General features: G+C 30.6%; 1 protein-coding gene across 1 annotated transcript; it reads right to left on the bottom strand.

Moving 5' to 3' along the window:
* Positions 1 to 5,964: 5,964 nt before the first annotated feature.
* Positions 5,965 to 18,216, bottom strand: LOC132715265 (pyrokinin-1 receptor-like). Its single transcript, XM_060698254.1, has 4 exons — positions 17,558 to 18,216; positions 9,781 to 10,350; positions 8,889 to 9,014; positions 5,965 to 8,320 (listed from the first exon to the last, which is right to left on the bottom strand). Exons 1-4 carry the CDS (start codon positions 17,844 to 17,846, stop codon positions 7,545 to 7,547), a joined length of 1,761 nt encoding a protein of 586 aa, XP_060554237.1. The 5' UTR covers positions 17,847 to 18,216; the 3' UTR covers positions 5,965 to 7,544.
* Between the last annotated feature and the right edge of the window lie 1,416 nt (positions 18,217 to 19,632).

The raw sequence follows: 19,632 nt of genomic DNA, 5'->3' as shown, positions 1-19,632 counted from the left end.
CTAGCCATATACTTTTTGAGCTACGTGCGACACAAGTTGAAAAATGCAAATTTTGACTAAGTCAAGGACAATAACTGTACAAAATAGACTAAATCTACACTAAAATGCCCGGATGCACAACAACACGTGTTGAACAACATTCCTGTAAAGTTTCATGACTCTAGGTCAAATGCTTTTTGAGCTAAATGCGACACAAGTTGAAAATTGAAAATTTTTATAAAGTCAGGTACATTAACTCGTACCAACCAAAACAGAATAAAACGACAAATAAAACCCCATGTGCACAACTTCACATGTTGAACAACATTCCTGTAAGGTTCATAACTCTAGGTTAAATACTTTTTGAGCTAAATGCGATACAAGTTGAAAATTGCAAATCTTTATTAAGTCAAGTACATTAACTCTTACCAACCAAAACAGAATAAATCGACAAGCAAAACCCTATGTGCACAACTTCACATGTTGAACATTATTCCTGTTAGGTTTTATAACTCTAGATCAAATACTTTTTGACACACAAAAATACGCAGATCCACAACTACACATGCTGATTAACATTCATGTAAAGTTTCGTGACGCTAGATCAAATATTTTTTGAGTTACGTGCCACACAAGTTGAAAATTGTAAATTTTACTAAGTTTAGGGCACTTATTCTAAAAATACTTAAACAAATCCACACGCAAATACCCAGGTGCACAACTATACATGCTGATTAACATTCATGTAAAGTTTTCTGACTCTAGGTTAAATAATTTTTGAGCTACGTGCGACACAAAATTAGAATGGACGGACGGACGCCCAGACGGACAAGGGTAAATCTAAATGCCCCCCCCCCCTTCCCCTAAAGTTGGGGAACAATAAAGTTGTATTTTAAATTCTTTCTTAACCTCAATGACAGTTATTTAAGATTTGCAAAGTCTTTGTTGATATTGCTCGTTTGCCCTTCTATGTAAAAAAACAATTGATAATGTCTTCACGCACTATTTAACAAATTCTACCAGACATATTATACAAATGATAAACAATGGTTGCTAAAAGTTATTACTATTGAAATAATTATATTAAACGTCGATATGAGCATTCTTCGATTTAAAAAGTCAAGTTTATTTATTATTTACTTTAACAGTAGATTTAATTGACGTAATGAAAAACATGTTTTTCAAAATTTTATAACTCCTAATATATCAAGTTATTTGAATTTCAGTGTAAAAACATGAATTAAAGTGTGTAGAAAAAATGAAATCCACTCAGCCACGCAAGAATTGTTTTAAGCTATACATTAATAACCCAATATTACATATATACAGCCAATATTACATATATACAGGGTAATGACTACAATGAAAATTGTTGAATCGGCAACTGTTACAGATAAATGAATATCATTAGAAGCAATTGAAGCAAGATTAGGAAAATTGTTTGGTAGAACATCTTTTTATATTTCATGTTATATATAACATTCAATTATCATAATTATTGTCATTCCATTCTTTCTTAAATAATGTTTATATAAATTCAATAAATAAATGTTTTATGAAAAATAAAATGCAAATTGTCATAAAATTCACTAATTATCATTATAATAGTTGTTATATTCCGATGCCAATTTGATAAAACACAGATTTTAATGGTAAATATCATTTTGCTTGTGAAACCAAAAGACAGAAAGTAATAAATCACTTCTAAAGCATAAATAAATAATGACTTTTTAACGAGAAAGTAGCCTGCAAAAATAAATCATTGCTTTGAATAATAGTGACGGTCATCGTAAAATTGAATGATTTACTTGGGGACCATACGCATTCTTTTACTTGGGGATCATACGTCGCTTTTCATGGAATACCACTACTGTGTCACATCTGCGGATGTCTCTTAATTCAAAATTTTACCATTTTTCGTATTTAAATGTATTTAAGGGGGGGGGGGGTGGACGGTAACTTGCACTTTCCAGTACCGTCCATGAACAGGCTCATTCAAACCGAGCCTGCAACATTTTCAATTTTGTCGTGTTGGGCTTTCTTTAGGGATTCTGTATTTCTCTATTTTAATTAAAACATATATGAAAAAATAATTTTGAACAATTCACGCCGTAATGTGAACTTTTTCAATTATGGAATTTTTAAGTGAAAAATATCATAATTTCTAAACTGATTAAAGGCAGAAAGCACGTACAGTGATTAAAAATATAATTTCTATGAAACTGCTTTTGCAAATCGGTGTAAGTGTTCTTGATTTTTATACGTTTGTTTTATTTTTTTCTTCACTGATAACGACTCTTAAAGTGTGAAACGCATCTGCTTTGTTTCCGCCATTTAAAAGTATCGGCACCATTACAGAGATCATTTTTATAGTGATCTTAACAGAGTGAAAATTTCAACTTTTTTTAACTATACCGACAGCTTTTTGAGCAGCTCCCCGTTGTTACATCTTATATCAGGGCATAAAGGTGATTAAATGGGGTGATTAAATGACAATAAGTAAATAGTGATTGTCGAGACAGGTCAAAGAGAGGCCGATGACCACACGTTTCCTGCAATTTGTCTGGAAATTTCCCGGCATAGCGTGATATCCTGCCTGCAGTTAGCCACGGAAGGTCTAGCACTAGACGTATGCACGGACAGATGTTATTTCTTATGTCGACTTGGTGTCGTTACTTACCGACAAATCAAAAAACCCAGTAATGTACAAATTGACTAATTTGTAAGGTAACACTACATTTCATTGAACCTAATATAATTTGGCTAAAAGGTATAGAGCTTGTGGCTTTATTTTAACACGTTACAAATGTTTCTGTTTATCCGGAGCCTCATTGCCGCCTGTAACAACGACACTATGAGTAAATTAAATTTTTACAGCATTTGTCTCACCTGATTCCTGGCAAAGATACTTTTGGCCATTCTAGAACAATTACTCATCATATAATCTGGTATGACTTAATCATTAAAAAAATACATCTCTGTCTCTATTTAGCTGTCGAAGACGACATGCTAAAGTTGTACATTCTCATTTGTTTTTTAAGCAAGAGCCAAAACTCTATTTGTATAGCTTGCAATGATTATTTCACTGCTAGGGGACCTCCGTGGCCGAGTGGTTAAGGTCGCTGACTTGAGATCACAGGTCCCTCGCCGAGGTTCGATCCTCACTCGGGTCGAAATCTTTCATGTGAGGAAGCCATCCAGCTGGCTTATGGAAGGTGGGTAATTCTAGCCAGGTTACCACTCGTGCATGAAATAATGCCCGGAGGGGCACCTCGGGTCTTCCTCCACCAATAAAGCTGGAAAAAATCGACGAAAAAATCTCGGCGGGACGCTCTAGGATTGCCGACTTGAGTGTACGGTTGCTCATATGGGCTTTCCTGTGGTGACCTTAAATAAACGCATTTAAAAAAAAATTTCACTGCTAACCATTTCCTTCTTGTAATAATGATTTTTAACAGGTGATATTAAAATATTATAAATTTAAATTAGAGAACTAAGTGAACTTTTCCCCACCATTCAAAAGAAAACGTGTGCGATTATTGAAACCAAATCAATGTTATTCTACAATTTATTAAATTGCTATGGCTTAATTATTATTTGATATAATATGATAACTAATTGTGTCATGATTAAAAATCAACATCAACAAACTAATAGCTCATATGATTTAAAGCAGAGAAACGTTTGATATTATAAACCTTTATTTGTTTTCTTTCATCTGGAATATTTGTTACACGGTACTGGTACTTACAATTTTGTTTCGCTTATAACACGTCCCTCCCCTCCTCCCGCCGCCCTTGTGTCATCTCTCGTTTTGAGTTCAGAACCTCTGGGGTGTGATGCTTGTGTGGCTGAGTTGTTTCGAGGATGGCGTGCTGTGAACGTTGCTTTGAATTGTTGATCTTTGTTAACATTTCCCCTTGAATCGGTAAATGCTTGTATATGTGTTATTAAATGTTCATGGGGGGAATCTGTATACTTCATGCCATGTTTCCTTTATTTATTAATCTTCTTTAAAAGAACAATTTGTCGCGTATATGTTTACTTTGCATGTGGAAAGAGTAAAGTTAATCAAGAATGTTATGAACGCAAATAACTATACGGGTTGATTTAAAAATCAATGATTGGCACCTGACACGATCACATCTATAAGACTGGCGATGAAATCTTATTGGAAATCATTTGTATCTAAGATGAATAGTTTTGAAAAGAACTTTTTCTTATTAAGTCTATGACAATAAATCGATTCCTTTTATTTGCCTGGCAGAGTTCGTTTATTGCACAATATCAAACATGTGGAATGTATCTAATTATGAAAATCGACAGATCATCACCTTTTTCTAGGCAATGCTGCATTCAATCTTAAGAATAAATATATAAAAATCAATGATTTGGAAGCACGAAGAAATTAGTCTGATATAAAGGGACAAGTTATCACAGCAGCCGCTCTTAATACAAATTGCTATGAAAATATAACATATGAAATAGAACAACACTGCAGTGAGTGAAAAAGGAAAACTCGTAATAGATTTTATCCAATTGGATAAGCATGTTGGCCTGTTCTGTTTTTTTTTCAAGATGTGTATGTTTGCTTTAACAAGATACTGTTAAAATATAAGTGTAATGTTTCACTTAATGTCGATCATATTGCGATTGGAATCTATAATTTAAATATCGTGTAAAAAACGACGTATATACCGTATATAGGGATATATCATTTTGATTTAGTTCTAAAGACAAATTCCTTATAAGAGTACTAAAGTTATCTCCATGCTTGTAAGGCGTATATTTATCAAAATTAGTGCCAGCGTGATCAAGTCTTTAACACATCGGACTAGCAATCTTAAAATTGTTATCCGCGTGTGTTCAAACCATGTTATGAAGGGGATTAGCAGTTGTCGAGAAATGGTTCCTAGAACGGATTCAAGAGGGATTTTATAAGCGTATAGTTCACAACACAATAGAACCTAAATAAATTATGTATAAACTAACAAAATTAATTATAGAAATATTAAATCAAAATATATAATATGCATGGATCTCGCATACTTAGGCTTTTCTCGTAGAACCTTCCAAAAGGATATGGCAACATAGCCACTTTAAGATGATGATTTTACATAAATTGTAAAAAAATCCTTCTGAAAAAATGGGTTTACAATTGAACGGTTTGATAATAGTTTATATGCAGTCCATATTGAGTTATATTCCACGCAAGTGTTGTTTCATTTCACGGAATAATACCAATTGATATTCTACTTGTTGAGATATCATTGGTTAAGACTTTTATCTCACACGTAGTTTGGCTGAGGTATAATATCTTAAAGGTTGTTTTAAATTTTCTCGTTCCTATATGCCAGAGTATATATTATTCATCTTTGAAAATTTAATATTGTTTCAAAACTTAGCATAGTACAACTGAAAAGAAAAGATGATTAAGTGTAATAAAAACAATAATGGCTACGTGTTGTAACAATTACCTTGTAAAAAATAATAAAATATTTTACACTGACTAATACAACCTTTTAACGAATGTGTGTGTATTTTATAGGTTACTTAGTATATAGATCGTAACTTTCATAGAAATAACAAATATGTAGATAATATGCAATTATTCAAGATAATGTCCTGAATGAGATGTTTATTTCTTATTTTTAGCATTGTCAGACATTTATAGTTATGTTGTGTATGTTAAGTGGAATCAGATAAAGACAAGGAACAAATTATATCACTTAACGACCTTCATTTCCGTAAATCTTCTTTGTATAAAAATACAGCTCACATAATATGTTCTTTATTGAGTCAATGCAAGATGAAAGTTAACTATCTGTTTCTCTTCATAAAAACATATTTTTTTCTCATAGAAAAGCCAAATGTAGTTTTCTACAAATAAGACTTTTCTTTCGGTTGAACGTATATGATTAGAAATTAAGGTTTTAATGTGATACCCCCACCACCAGTTGACCTCCTAATGCATACGATTTGATTTCCCCTTTTAACGAGCTTGCCATCCTATTTATATTCCACAATGTGTTCATTTTTGTATAATTGGCTGCTTTAAACAAAATTTTCAGGATTCGGCAATTTTCCTTGGTCTCCGGGATTGATTCTAATAATAGTAATGTTTAAAGGTCTAATTCGGTTGTTGTACTTAACGTTTACCTGACTAAAAGGCCTCACTCACACCGATTTTGTTTACTTAATTATTTCTGTTTTCGTTGCTCCCCTCTTCCTGAATGGAATAATTAATTCATTGAATTCGACTGTACATCATAGTTTATTTAGAAATCATTTTAAGACATAGGACGCATGCTAGATAAGGAACATGCTTTGAGCATATCTTGCTTGTGTTGAATGACATTTATTTTTACTAAACTGTATCAAACATTTATGCGGATGCTCTTACTTAACCGTTCACAAAATCTATTTGTATCTTAGAATAAAATCTACAAAATGAGTAGTAATTACTGCAAGCAACACAATCTCTTCTACAAATACAATTCACACATTGACATCAAAACATCATATTGAATGAGGAAACTATTTCTGTATAAGTTATTGCTCCCAGCAAATTACCATTCATTCAGATTAATCAACTGTCAAATGGTTTTCTTTTTTGTAGATTTATAAAGAAGATAAACAATTGTTAGTTTATTTCGGATTGTACTGTTTTCATGAATTATTAAAATATGATTTTATTTATACCTTAACAAGTTATTTGGTTAAGGGAAACACAATATAATCTGAGACGGTATTTTGAAATATATAAATTAAATTATAGCTAACATTTAATAACTGTTCTAATACTGGCTAATTGTACTCGTGTTTTTAATTTGAATTTCGTCTGGGACTTTTTAATTGTGCGGAAGCCTTGCAGTAAGCAAAATATGTAAAGTCGGTGATTCTGTCCGCAATTATTCCAGAAATAATTTACGGATTGGCACCCGAGGACTGCTTAAGCTAGAAAGTCGCCATTTGATATTGACGATATCGCCTTTAAACCTAAAACAAAGTCCAAATGTCAATATGAAACATTGCTAAAAACCAACTTGTAAGAACTGCGTAGAGCAGCAGAAGATACTTTAGAAACTAATAGATAGTTCTTTCATTATCTGAATGAAGATTAAGCACAGACCATTCGTTTCTGTTATTAATATTATCAATATTATTTAAAGGAAAATGCTAATTCAAGTTTTATCATATTTGATGAAATATAAGTTTGCTTATGTCCTTGTATGTGGTGTGTTATTGTTCATAACGTCTTTATAAAATTTGCACATCATGTGTATTTGATAAACAAGATATAGGACGTTTTCAAAGTTCTATCTTTTTCAGAATAAATTGCCTTCCTTTAAGCATTGGGCAAACCCTGAATTCAGCAAGAAACATTTCGAATGGTATTTTGTATTGATTCATCAAGAACGGATCTAATGTAGATCTGCTAAATAAAAACATTTCAATACTAACACTTTAAGAATATTTTACAAGAAATGACAATTACATAAATAATATAAATAGACTACTATAAAATTGAGATAATATTTCAAAATGTAAAATTTCACTCAATGTTACACAAATTCGCCGATTGCATCTGAGTTCAGAGATAATTTGTTACGTTTTAAAGCAACTCCACCATTTAAACTGTTATCTACATATGAATTCTTAGATCTGACCACATATTTTGTTTTTAAACTTTCATTACATTGGCCAAAAGCTGAACCGTTTGCAACAATTTCAAAAGTTTCACTTGGTGTTTTTCCATTGCAAGACCGTTCCCCGTTACAAATACTATTTTCGGGACACGGCGTCTTTCCTTTACAACGAGAACAAAACTCATCTACTAAGCAAAGAGGTGGAATGTCAGCTAAATTTGTGCATTGCAAGTGAATATAACCTTCTTCATTTGTAGTTTTAGCACACTTAGACGCATGTTTCTTCTCAGCTTGTATTAATTCATGTGGATTAAATCCCCCTTTATATGAACGAACACGAGCTATGCCGTCCAATGGGATACAGTCATTTCTTACTTCACACTTGTCTCCTTTAGCTAAATTTACATTAATCCCATAATGTTGGCACTTCTGATAAATAAAAGCTTCTTTATTGTCATGTTGTATCTGTTGTTCTTCTATTTTGTTTATATATTTATTGCTCCGCCGTAAAGATCCTTTTAGACTACTATGTTTCCGTTTTAAAGATGTTCCACCATTTGTGTGTCTGTGTGAGCTATAAGAATGTCGGTTTTTACTATGGCATATGGTTTCCAGAAACGCAAGTCGGTAACGCTTTGACATCACATTATATAAGATAGGGTTTACTGTTGAGCCGACAAAATATAATACACCTGCAAATATATAATTGGTCAACATAATGTATAAATTAATGTTTTATTACTGCTAAATATTTACATTGAATGTTTAACATAAATACCAAAAATAAATACTGTTATACTTCTTGCTAATCGAACAGAAAATTTGTTACTTTCAGTTATAACATGACCGCCACTTTCATTAAAACAGTTCATCTGGAATAAAATTAAACATTCATATATAGTAATTAGATTAATCATGTATTTAAAGTTCTTTTATTTAAATTAAACATACACGATCCTATTCTTATATAAGTTTAATAACTTTGATAACTTTGTCTGCTCTTCATGTATCTTTGTTTAAGTTTACAATTGTTCAAATGATTTCTATTTTCTTAATTCAATATACAATGATTTTATCTTGTCCTCAGAATCAGCGATGAGAGAAAAATGCCCATTAGCCTCGCTGATCAATTGACACAGAGAAGTAACCCCTGGCCCGAGGGCAAACTCTTGGTTTACTTATCTGATGTTCTTCCTCTGAGATTAGCGGACGCGGGTAATATGATGGCTATATAATATTGAACAGCAAATATCTAATTACCTGATACATAGAATAGTGAGCTTTGGACGTCAAACAGCAATGGTGTCCAGTGTCTGTTATAAATTGTAAGCAATCTTTGAGCGTGAAATGGCGCCCAGCAGACAAAAAACGCCACCACGACAGCAACTAGAATGAATTGATTTAGACATGGTAATTTTTTTTAATTAATAAATGTGTGTGATATATTCCTGTAAAAAGACAGATGGTAAATAACAATACAAATAAAAAGATTTTATAACTATTGACAGCATGGGAATACTTGTGGTTTATAAATAAATTTAATGTCATAATTTATTGAATGTTTCATGTATTTCAAGTTTCCTTCACGTCAGTATTGAATTTCTTGTGACGTGTAAAGTAAAATGCAATAAAATTTAATTCATTTAATTCACAATAAAGATTTCTAAACGAATAAAACGAAATGTAAAATACTTTGCGGACTTTCCAAATGATCTCCTGTATTTTATCATTACTATTTCTGTCTAAAGAAGACATTTCAAGATTCCAAAAAAATAATTATTTACCAACGTTTCATTAACAGGTTTGTCATTTTGATATTTTCATGATTTTCAGGGATAATAAAATTAAACAAATTATATTTAGATAATTCTCGTTATTGCTGATATTAAGTGATTTCGTAATTGTATGCTGCATATCAATTTGTATGAGTGTTTAAAGCCATGATTAATTGCATGTAATCGTATAATAGTAACAAATTAAACTGATAAATAAACAGCAAATTAATCTTCTTAATATCAATAATAACAAAACGATTACTTTTTTAAAAACCGATTGTTCAACATAACGTCTAATGAAATAATTGTAGATTTTAAATTGGAGGTTAGAAGAAATGTTAGCATAATAAGGGCATACAAACAGCATATTATCTTACCAAGAACCTTGAGTACACTTCTCCTTGCTATGAAGGTTGGACTTCTTTCATGTTGACCTTGGCTATTATGTCGACAACTAGCTGAACGACGTTTATGTGATGGTTCCCTACTGAGGTCCGCCTTACGCAGCGTACATCCAATCAGGCTGTACAACACAACGATAACAGTTAATGGAAATACAAAGAAAACAAATGTAGACAGTTGAAAGAAGTGTGCCATCCGCTCGTCATATTTCGGAGGTATATTACACTGTAGGGAATCCTGAATGGGTTTTCCAGTATCATCGTGAACGTAATAAAATAAATCTGTATGAATTGGATATGGTAATGCACAGCACAGGGAAATTATCCATATTCCAATTATTATCTTTATACATCGTGAGAATGCAACAATTTTATGTGATTTCAGGGGCATGCAAATAGCAATATAACGTTCTATTGTAAATGCCGTGATAGTCAAGACAGATGCGTATGAGGTCATTTCAGCAAACAAAGCTTTTATGATACAAAATGCCTTTCCAAATCTCCAGGGATATGATTCCCATATTGAATATGCTTCTGGTGGTAACCCTGAAAGTAGAAATGAAATATATTCATATCAATTAATATATATATTGTATTGTGCAGAATCCTCGTTACGAAATCTTGCCACTGTATAGAAACACATACAAATAAAAAATAAAGAAGACTAAAACCTCATTATGGTCTTACGAAACATTGTCTTTGTATTCAAACACATACAACAAGAAAACAAGACTTATGAGGCGAATCATATTAAATCAAGATTGTTTCAAGATAAAGCAAAGTAGGTAACTAATCTTGAAAGGAATTTTTGTTTCTATTATTGCCATTTTTATTTGTAGGCCTTATCATAGATAACTTATTTACACGTATTCGTTAATGAATTGATTATTTTACTACCCCTCTATTTGTAGTGAAATATATGTTCAAATAGGATGTATCAAAATAGTGATCTGTTATAATTTTGTTTTTATAAAAACACAATATTTTTACATAGGAAAAGAACACAAATGCTTTTTAATTTTGCACACGCGTTATTGGTCCGTTTATAAAATGATACATAGATAAAAACAATCACCATCAGTCATGTCAAACAACCTGAGACTAGTTTCTTTAGAGAGTATAAAGGTATATCTAATTAATATTTTGTTTTATCGCATTTTAAAAACAATACAACTATGTTATTATATTAGATTTAATGCTAATAGGTGCAGTTTTATTTTGTGTCCGCAACAAACGAAGAAGTTATATGTGATATTTCGAAAATAAATCACATAAAAGACGTAATAAAATAAAGGTCAATTTAAATACCTAATTTTATTTTAATTATATGAAGTAAAAAGCTTCAATAGCTTCAATATTTGTATATATACATTTCCAAATTACAAAAGCAAGACGTCGAATGACATAGTGACGTTTGTTTAATATGAAATATCCCAGCAATTAAAACAACATTTTTTTTGGATTCTTACATTGCTCACTCCTATTATTTAAGTTGCGAAAGATAATAGAAAAATAAACTATAAAAGCGCTAAACGTTTTAATACAAATCAGGTAAGAAATTGCACAAAACATGATTTTTAATTCATTTTAGTACATGTCTTTATATCGTCATACTGTTTTATTTTAAATCTGTTCTATAGACGACGTCAAATTATATTTATTGTTTTTTGCCGATGATGCTGTCATTTTTGCAGAAACACCACATGCATTACAGTCAATACTTAATGACTTACAATTATACTGCGGTCTGTGGGATTTAAGAGTAAATACATCTAAAACAAAAATAATGATTTTCGAAAAAAGACGAAAAACAACGCATTCTTTCATTTTTAATAACGTAGTGTTAGAAATCGTGGATTCGTTCAAATACTTAGGAATAACCCTATTTAAAAACGGCAACTGGAATAGAACACAAAAACACATAGCAAAACACTCTCTATATGCACTTCATAATTTATTTATCATTTATAACCAATTAAATCTCAATACAAAAGAAAAATGTAACTTTTTCGGTAGTCTTGTAGGATCAATTTTGAGTTATGGCTCAGAAATATTTGGATACCATAATGCAAATGATATAGAAGTGATTCATAATAATTTCATGCGAAAAATATTACACGTTCGTAAAAGTACAAATCTTGTTGCATTATATGGTGAACTAGGAAGGTATCCTATGATGATACAGCGTAAAATAAATTTAATAAGATTTTGGATACGAATAGTAAAATCAGATGATAATACATTACTTAAAATGACATACAATATGCTTAAAGATGATTTTAATGATGGTAATAACTATAATGGTCTTAATTGGGTCGGACATGTTCAACAAATTTTCGATGAAATAGGTATGTCAAACATTTGGCTATCCCAAAATGCTGACATCGTATCTATACAAACTATTAAACAAAGAATAATTGATATATATAAACAATCATGGGATGCTGAAATTAGAACTTCAAATAGATTACAGTCATATAGCTGGTATAAGAAAGAATTAAAAGTAGAACGATATTAAGATGTAATACCAAATAGTAAATTTGAAATAGCACTGACAAGATTCCGACTATCATCCCATGATTTAATGATTGAAAAAGAAAGACATTTAAATATTTCCAGAAATGAAAGAATATGTTCAAATTGCAATATGAATGTTATAGAAAACGAGTACCACTTTCTTTATATATGCCAAACATATACTTACTTAAGAAAAACCTACTTCAATCCATATTTTTGCCATTGGCCTACTAAGCAAAAATTTATCTCACTTATGAATGTAGACTCTGTTAAAAGTATTTTGAATGTCAGCAAATTTATATACAAAGCTTTCCATATGCAATAATTCTTCTTTATTCCAAAACGAATTTCATTATCATAACCTGATGTTCACTGCTTTGTTTTCTTTTTATCTTTTGTAAGTATTTTAAGTTAATGTAAACACAATGAAATGGATCTCCATATTTGAATTGTTTTACAAAAATGTATTCAATTAACACAAATGTTGCTCGTAACAAGAGAAAAATATTCTTTGTAATATGTTTTACTATAGAAATAACACAACAGATAAATGATAATAATGATGAGAAATATTGTTAAGGAAAGACTTTATAAATCAATTATGCTCACTCTGTTAAAAAACAATAATTTAAGATTAATTTGTACAAATCATTTGTATATAATTCTCTGTTAACCATGTACTTGCCCTAATATGTTTGTATTATATATTGAAATGGCTATAAATGTTGTAACATTTAATGATGAATAAATATTATGTTATGTTACTTTTTATTGTAAATGCACTTGCTGATCTCTTTAAGAAATTCAATGTTTCATGTTTTTAAGCTTTTAATCCTTCAGTGGAGTTCATGAAAGTACCCTGCTAATGTCGCATTGAAAATATACAATTTGGTTTAACCTTCATCGTGCTGATTATATCAGAACTTTTCTGAAACATGTTGTCAACTTTATAAAATTGTTGACATTTAATCTCCTAATATTTCTAATGCTCTTTAATGTCGCACCTATTTGCAAATTCCGCCTACACTACAACTATAAAACACATTATCAGAGATGTTGATAAAATAATGTATATTTAATTCACGAATATAAAATGTACTTATTGAATTAGATTCAATATTGTTTTAACTCAGTAGCACATCGAACATGTACAGAAAGTAATGTGTGTTATTTGTTTTTTTTATCAAGAAATATGATCCAGTCTTTAAATGTGAAAATTTGCTGAAACAATTCCGGGATGCAGTTTTCCCTTTCGCTGATAAAGATACTTTATTTTAAGAATGAGAGACCAAAGACTGCATATTAATGGAACTGCAAGACAATTCCTAATTAAAAACACTGTGGCACCATTATATTGACAATGTCGTTTTATGTTACACTTGCCACTACATGTCGGAACAAAACTAAATGCCTCACGGTTTCCTCTCACCTTTCAATGTCGTAGCACTACTGTCGATAACAATTGTGTAACATAACAATTGTGACATAAAAACCTATGCATTTCAAAAAGACGTGGCAATAATTTCATTTAACTGAAGTATTTATTGGAAAAAATGAAACAACAACTTACGTATGTTTTATTTATTTATTTATTTGTTATTTTGTGCTTTACATTTTGGGTAAAAAATTTTGTCTGACAAATATAAAATTTGTAAAAAACTAGGTTTGCGACATTTCGTGTAAAAATACAGCAAGGAACGGTAAAGATTTATGCATTATTTTAAGGTTTACAAATTTTAGAATATGGAATATTCTTGTTTTTAAAGGCACATTATGTCCCAAAAAGTAATTATCTTTTTTACTTGTTTAGAAAGGGCAAACACGAATTTTATAATGTTTAAATAGTAGTATTACAGAAATATTAGACAGTTGTTACCTGAAAAAAGTAAGAATGAATGTGAAACAATTTGTCATAAATGTGGAAAATTGTAAAGAAAGTAATATTTTGACTTTCATACAAAAATACAAAGTAACTATAATTGTACTAATTGCCAAACAGGAATAGATGATAAAGTTTCCTTTTAAAAGGAAAGGCTTGCTCAGTTGTGCCTTCATCCCAACCCTTTAAAATAGTTTTTTTTTTGTTTCAATTTATTATCACAATTTTTTTTGAATTACGGTATTTGTATATCATAAAGGGTTTATTTAGTTTTTATTTTGTAAAAACCAATATTTTTGTCAAAACGATTTGAAATCTATTCTCTATTGTATAAACTAATAAAAGAAAATAATCAATCGTAAAAATACTAACTATCATACTGACGGGAAACAAGTGTGCACATTTAATTTCCACTTTTTTCGCAGAGAAATCATTCGTTTTGGCAGTTGCTAATTTCATTAATATAGCAGCTTTATAGACAAGTAAATGCAATAAAATACTTCGTTACGTGGTACCAATTAATAAGCATGTATCAACTATGTTACACGATCACAGATACGATGCGATATCTGTAGATCAGCACGTGGTAAGGTTAATGATATGCATGGGCTATTTTTAGATTACCTCACCGCGTTCAGTAGATCTAAATATAACTCGATCATGCACTAATATTCTGTATGATTTTTGTAAGCAGGACCACCCTTTGGAGGCGGAATACTACTACAGTAACCATTCTCTATTGTATACAAAAAACAATTATAAAAGAAACTAACTTTTGCGTCTTGAAAAAGAATTGAAACGGAACAATTTCGTTTATAATTTATTACGGTTTAAACCGATAAATCAAGTAAAAATAGAAATCCTATTTATATAACCGAAGTAACTAAAATAGCTTAGATTTCCGTAATATTACTTCGTCTGATTCCGCAGTATGACGGAATCGCCCGAATTGTCACGATTGCAATCGGAACTACATCGGCTATTATCATTAATCCGAAAAGTGACGGAAAGGGCCGAAAAGTTGCGATTGGCATGATTGCAGCTGGTTTCCCGTTCAATCATGCACTAACAAATGTTAGCAGGAACCACCTTACCGGAACAACTTTTCCAAAACAGATGGCAAGCCAAAAAACATGGTTCCGCTAATAAGTCAATGAGTAGCTTTTTGATACTGTAAAAGTACACCAAAAATAGAAAGCTTTAAAGTAATAAAAATGAAAGCATTTGTGAAGCATAATGGGCCTTGAAAGAACAAACGTAAAAGAGCTGAATGAAAACAATGCTATCAAATATTGATTTTTGTATGTCAACAGACGATAATTGAAATAAATATCTTTATTAACTGACGAAGTACTGTAAATTATCATGACTGTGTTAAATATATTTTCATCATTTTAATAAGTAACTACATGCCCATATAAGTGACAAAAAGTTGTTATTCGGAACACGGCAAAAGTGGAGGTTTTCCACATCTTTATCCCGGGCTACAAGAAAACGTTCAAAGTTAGGCATTGTAGCTTCACGGTACACTACCAATCACAATATAGTGACGGGTTGCGCTTAAATTATTAACGATTCATTTACCAAGCTGTAACTATAAAGGTTGCTTGTATCCCGGAATAAGCTTGGAAAACCCCACATTTGCCGAATTCCGGAGTATCTATAATATCAAATTGTTCAGAATATACACATGGTCATGATATGTGTTTAAGGATAGTAGACTGGCCGTATTGTCTTAAAACAGTGACTTTTTAAAGCTGAAATATATTATGACAACTTTGTAATGGATTATATAAAATGAACAATATACAAAGTTTACACAGTAATTAGATTGCGTGTTCATTCACCTTATCCCTCATTCTTATACGTGGCAGTAGCATTGGTTTATGATACAAGTATGTTCCCTGCTCCAGATTATGGCACATATCTCAGGTATATGACGTATGTTTATTATGACACCATGTCAGATGTTGATATATTATAATAGTAGGTAAATTCTGTGATTCGTGGGATACTTCTGATACAAGGCAAAACTAATATGACTTTATCTGCTTCTAAACAATTATTTGAGACATTGCAATATATGTGTAAATGTAATGTTTCTAACTATTCAGTATGATTAAGACAGTCAATGATTTTTATGTTCCAATAATTATGTATGCTAACATATCTAATTACATTTATTCATTATACAATACAGCATATATCACTGTGAAAAACATGTACATATCTAAAAATCATTATTTGTATTGTAAACTATGTTTATTGCAAAACATCTAATTAAATTTCCTCCTCTGTTCTGTTCTGCTGATCTTTTAATTAACCTTGAGTCACCTTATCACGACATGATCACATATGCATCGCTGGCGGGATTATTCTTTTTATTTTATACTAGAAATCATTTGGTACGATACTTACATTTTCACCAACATTTGATTAAATATATGGAAACAAATCAATTCTTATTAGTTTCCCCCCATGTTTAATCGTTTCAGATGTTTACGGCAGAAGGTAATTTGAGACGGAAAAAGAGCGCAAATGTTTCTTAGCAAGTTCCTTTGATGTTATAATAGGGAGACGCAATCACCATTGCTAACTTTTATCATCAAAAATATATATGATTACATTTGTTTTAAATTGTGTGACAGTTTTAGTCCTTGTTCAATACTACATAATGATAAAAATGATTTAAAATCAGTATACATAGAAATTATATATAAATCTACTTTTGTTTTGAAAGTTATGCAAAAGAAAAAAGTTGATATTTTTGAATTAACAATATGTTTGTTATTCAAAATTATGCTCTATCCTTAAATCTTAATTAAAATTAAAATAGCGTATCAAATAATGCTTGTATTACTTTTATTTGTTATCTGATTGAACTGAGAAAATGGAAGTACAGATAATATATGAAAATATAAGGAATGCGAAGATAGAAACTTCGTATTACTAAAATTTCTATTGTTTTGCTTTCTCCGATTTTGTAAATTGTTTTGAACCTTAGAAAATACGTAGTTATATGGACTGCATTTGAAACCATTCGAACAAATATAATTATGCTTATGTTAAAAATGTCGTAAAAATTTCCTTTTATGTATACATCGACGTAAATAATTTATTATTATTATTGTAATCGTTATCAGACTAAATCAAATATTTTCAAATATCAATACAATTTTTACCATACATTATATATATAATATCGGTTATTGTATTGAAGTGTTGAAGTCATAGATGGTGTAACTAGCCGAAATGAGACCATTGCTGTGTATATTGTGGATATGTGGAAATAAAATTACTCCTGCATCTCCTGCTTTAATCCCCTTATTAAACTTTATAACGTAAAAAACAACATACCTATTATCAGTAGAATCACGTCTGATATTGCCAAGCTAAATAAATAATAATTTGTAGATGTCCTCATATAACTTGTTCGTATTATAACTATACACGTAAACACATTTCCTATTACACCTGATATAAATATCAATGAATATATCAAAAATAAAATCACAATTATAGGCATAGACCTTCTTTTAGGTCCAATCTTCGCAAACAGAATTTCATCCGAACTTGAAAAGTTCCGGCACAATACTTCCGTCGAATACACGGATGTTACATTTTTCGAGCAGAATACTATTTCCATATCACTAGAATACTTTAATTAAAATATCTTACACAAAAGATTTATTGATATTTAATAAGTAAAATGTTGAAACAAGCACTCGGGGATTGCCAATTCAAATACTATTCTTCTTCATTCCAATTCCCGTAATAAAAACTGAGACTTCTCCGTGAATACAGATCGCCCATCACTATTAATTTCACACTCAAATCAATTAAGGAAGAACGCTTGATTATAGGATTACAATATGAAATAGTTTACACCGCGTCTAATATCAAAAGACAACAACCCATCAAATAAGAGCGCTAAGCACGCCACCGCTTACTCCACTAACAAGCGATGTTACGACCAATAAATTAATGTCGACAGGCAGGTCCGCTTACACGCTACAGAGCGAATCACTACATTACAACAATACAATATATCTTATGCTATAGTTACTTTACTTGAGGATTAGATACATGTGAAATAGGAATATATTGATATAAGAAAATCCATACACGTATAAACATAAAATCAATTGTTTACAGCTACTGATACCTTAATACTTATTTAACTTGTAAGAATATTCGTTTACTTTAATTTTATTATTAGATAAATGACATTTTTAAATGGCATAATTTCATTACAGTAACTTAAAATGAACATTTTCTTGCATATGAGACAGGAGTTTTCTACTATTCAACCAAATGCTAGAACACCCCATCTTACACCGGCTGCCGGTACAGACCGAAATATATAGCTCTCGGGTAACTGTTAAGCAGAAACTCGGCACAGCCTTGTTACCGCCGTAAACATCCAGTTAGTTTTTCTAGTCTGTACTGGCTTCCGGTGTAAGATTATTCTAAAAATGTGAAAAAAAATCAAATGATGTTAAATAATAGATTATTATTTTTTCATTACATTTATATTTTATGACATTTTCTTTTATGTATAAGATGTTAACAGAAACCTTTGTGTGATAATTTCCCTTCTTTACATTTTGTTTCCATTCTGCAAAAGCTTTAAATTGTCTTTAAAGGAGCTATGCATGGAGGAATGTCCCATGTGCATCTGGACCATTTCTGTATGACCGATAGAATATGCATTTGACTTGCGAACTAATGAATGGATGAATAAATGGATTGATGAATGAATGAGTGAAAAAGTGAATGAATGAATGAATGAATGAATAATATGGAATTAAAAAAAAGACAGAAAGAAAGAAAGAAAGAAACAAGAAAGAAAGAAAGCAAAAACGAACGAAAGAACGAACGAACGAATTAATCTAAACTTGTCTTAATCACAGATTCAAGGAATGATAAAAAAATCAACTCAAATGAAAAGTATTTTAATAAACAAACATTAGGAAAGCATTGTCTAGACAATAAAAACTTAAGTAGCTTTAACGCCTTCATTTATCACAATCGTCATATGATCTGCACTAAATATTAAACAAATACATTCCTACGTATATCACTTCCAGTTTGTTTAATTGGATTAAAAACAACTTTTTTCATGTCTGAATAGAATGTTTCCTAGAATATTGGCCTAAGTTTCTTAATTATTTTCCTTAATGCAGCTATTTTGAGGGTTATTATGCCCAATTATTGTCTGCAGACTTCAATCAAACCATGACTCATAGAGCAAAGGTTTATTTAGAAGCATATCTGTAAATATGCTGAGCATGTTTGAAAATAATTAAAATGATCTTTAAATTTGATATAAAGAAACAATCAATAATTTGATACATTTTTAATTTCGTGCTTTGAACCTAAATCAATTAACTATTTGATATTAGTATGTAAATTGATAATTTCACGAAGTT

The sequence above is a fragment of the Ruditapes philippinarum genome, unplaced genomic scaffold (genome assembly GCF_026571515.1).
Source record: "Ruditapes philippinarum isolate M1 unplaced genomic scaffold, ASM2657151v2 ctg405_1_1_1_1, whole genome shotgun sequence".
Lineage (NCBI taxonomy): Eukaryota > Metazoa > Mollusca > Bivalvia > Venerida > Veneridae > Ruditapes > Ruditapes philippinarum.
Note: the sequence above shows the minus strand (reverse complement) of the source record. Positions and strands in the feature narration are given on the sequence as shown.

What these genes read in the sequence shown, in the direction of transcription:
- LOC132715265 (XM_060698254.1), bottom strand. Translation starts at nt 17,846, where the DNA reads ATGGAAATAGTATTCTGCTCGAAAAATGTAACATCCGTGTATTCGACG. An exon ending in CGTGATTCTACTGATAATAG is followed by an intron (nt 10,351 to 17,557) that starts GTATGTTGTTTT and finishes TTCTACTTTCAG; the next exon opens with GGTTACCACCAGAAGCATAT. An exon ending in CTCACTATTCTATGTATCAG is followed by an intron (nt 8,321 to 8,888) that starts GTAATTAGATAT and finishes ATATATTTGCAG; the next exon opens with GTGTATTATATTTTGTCGGC.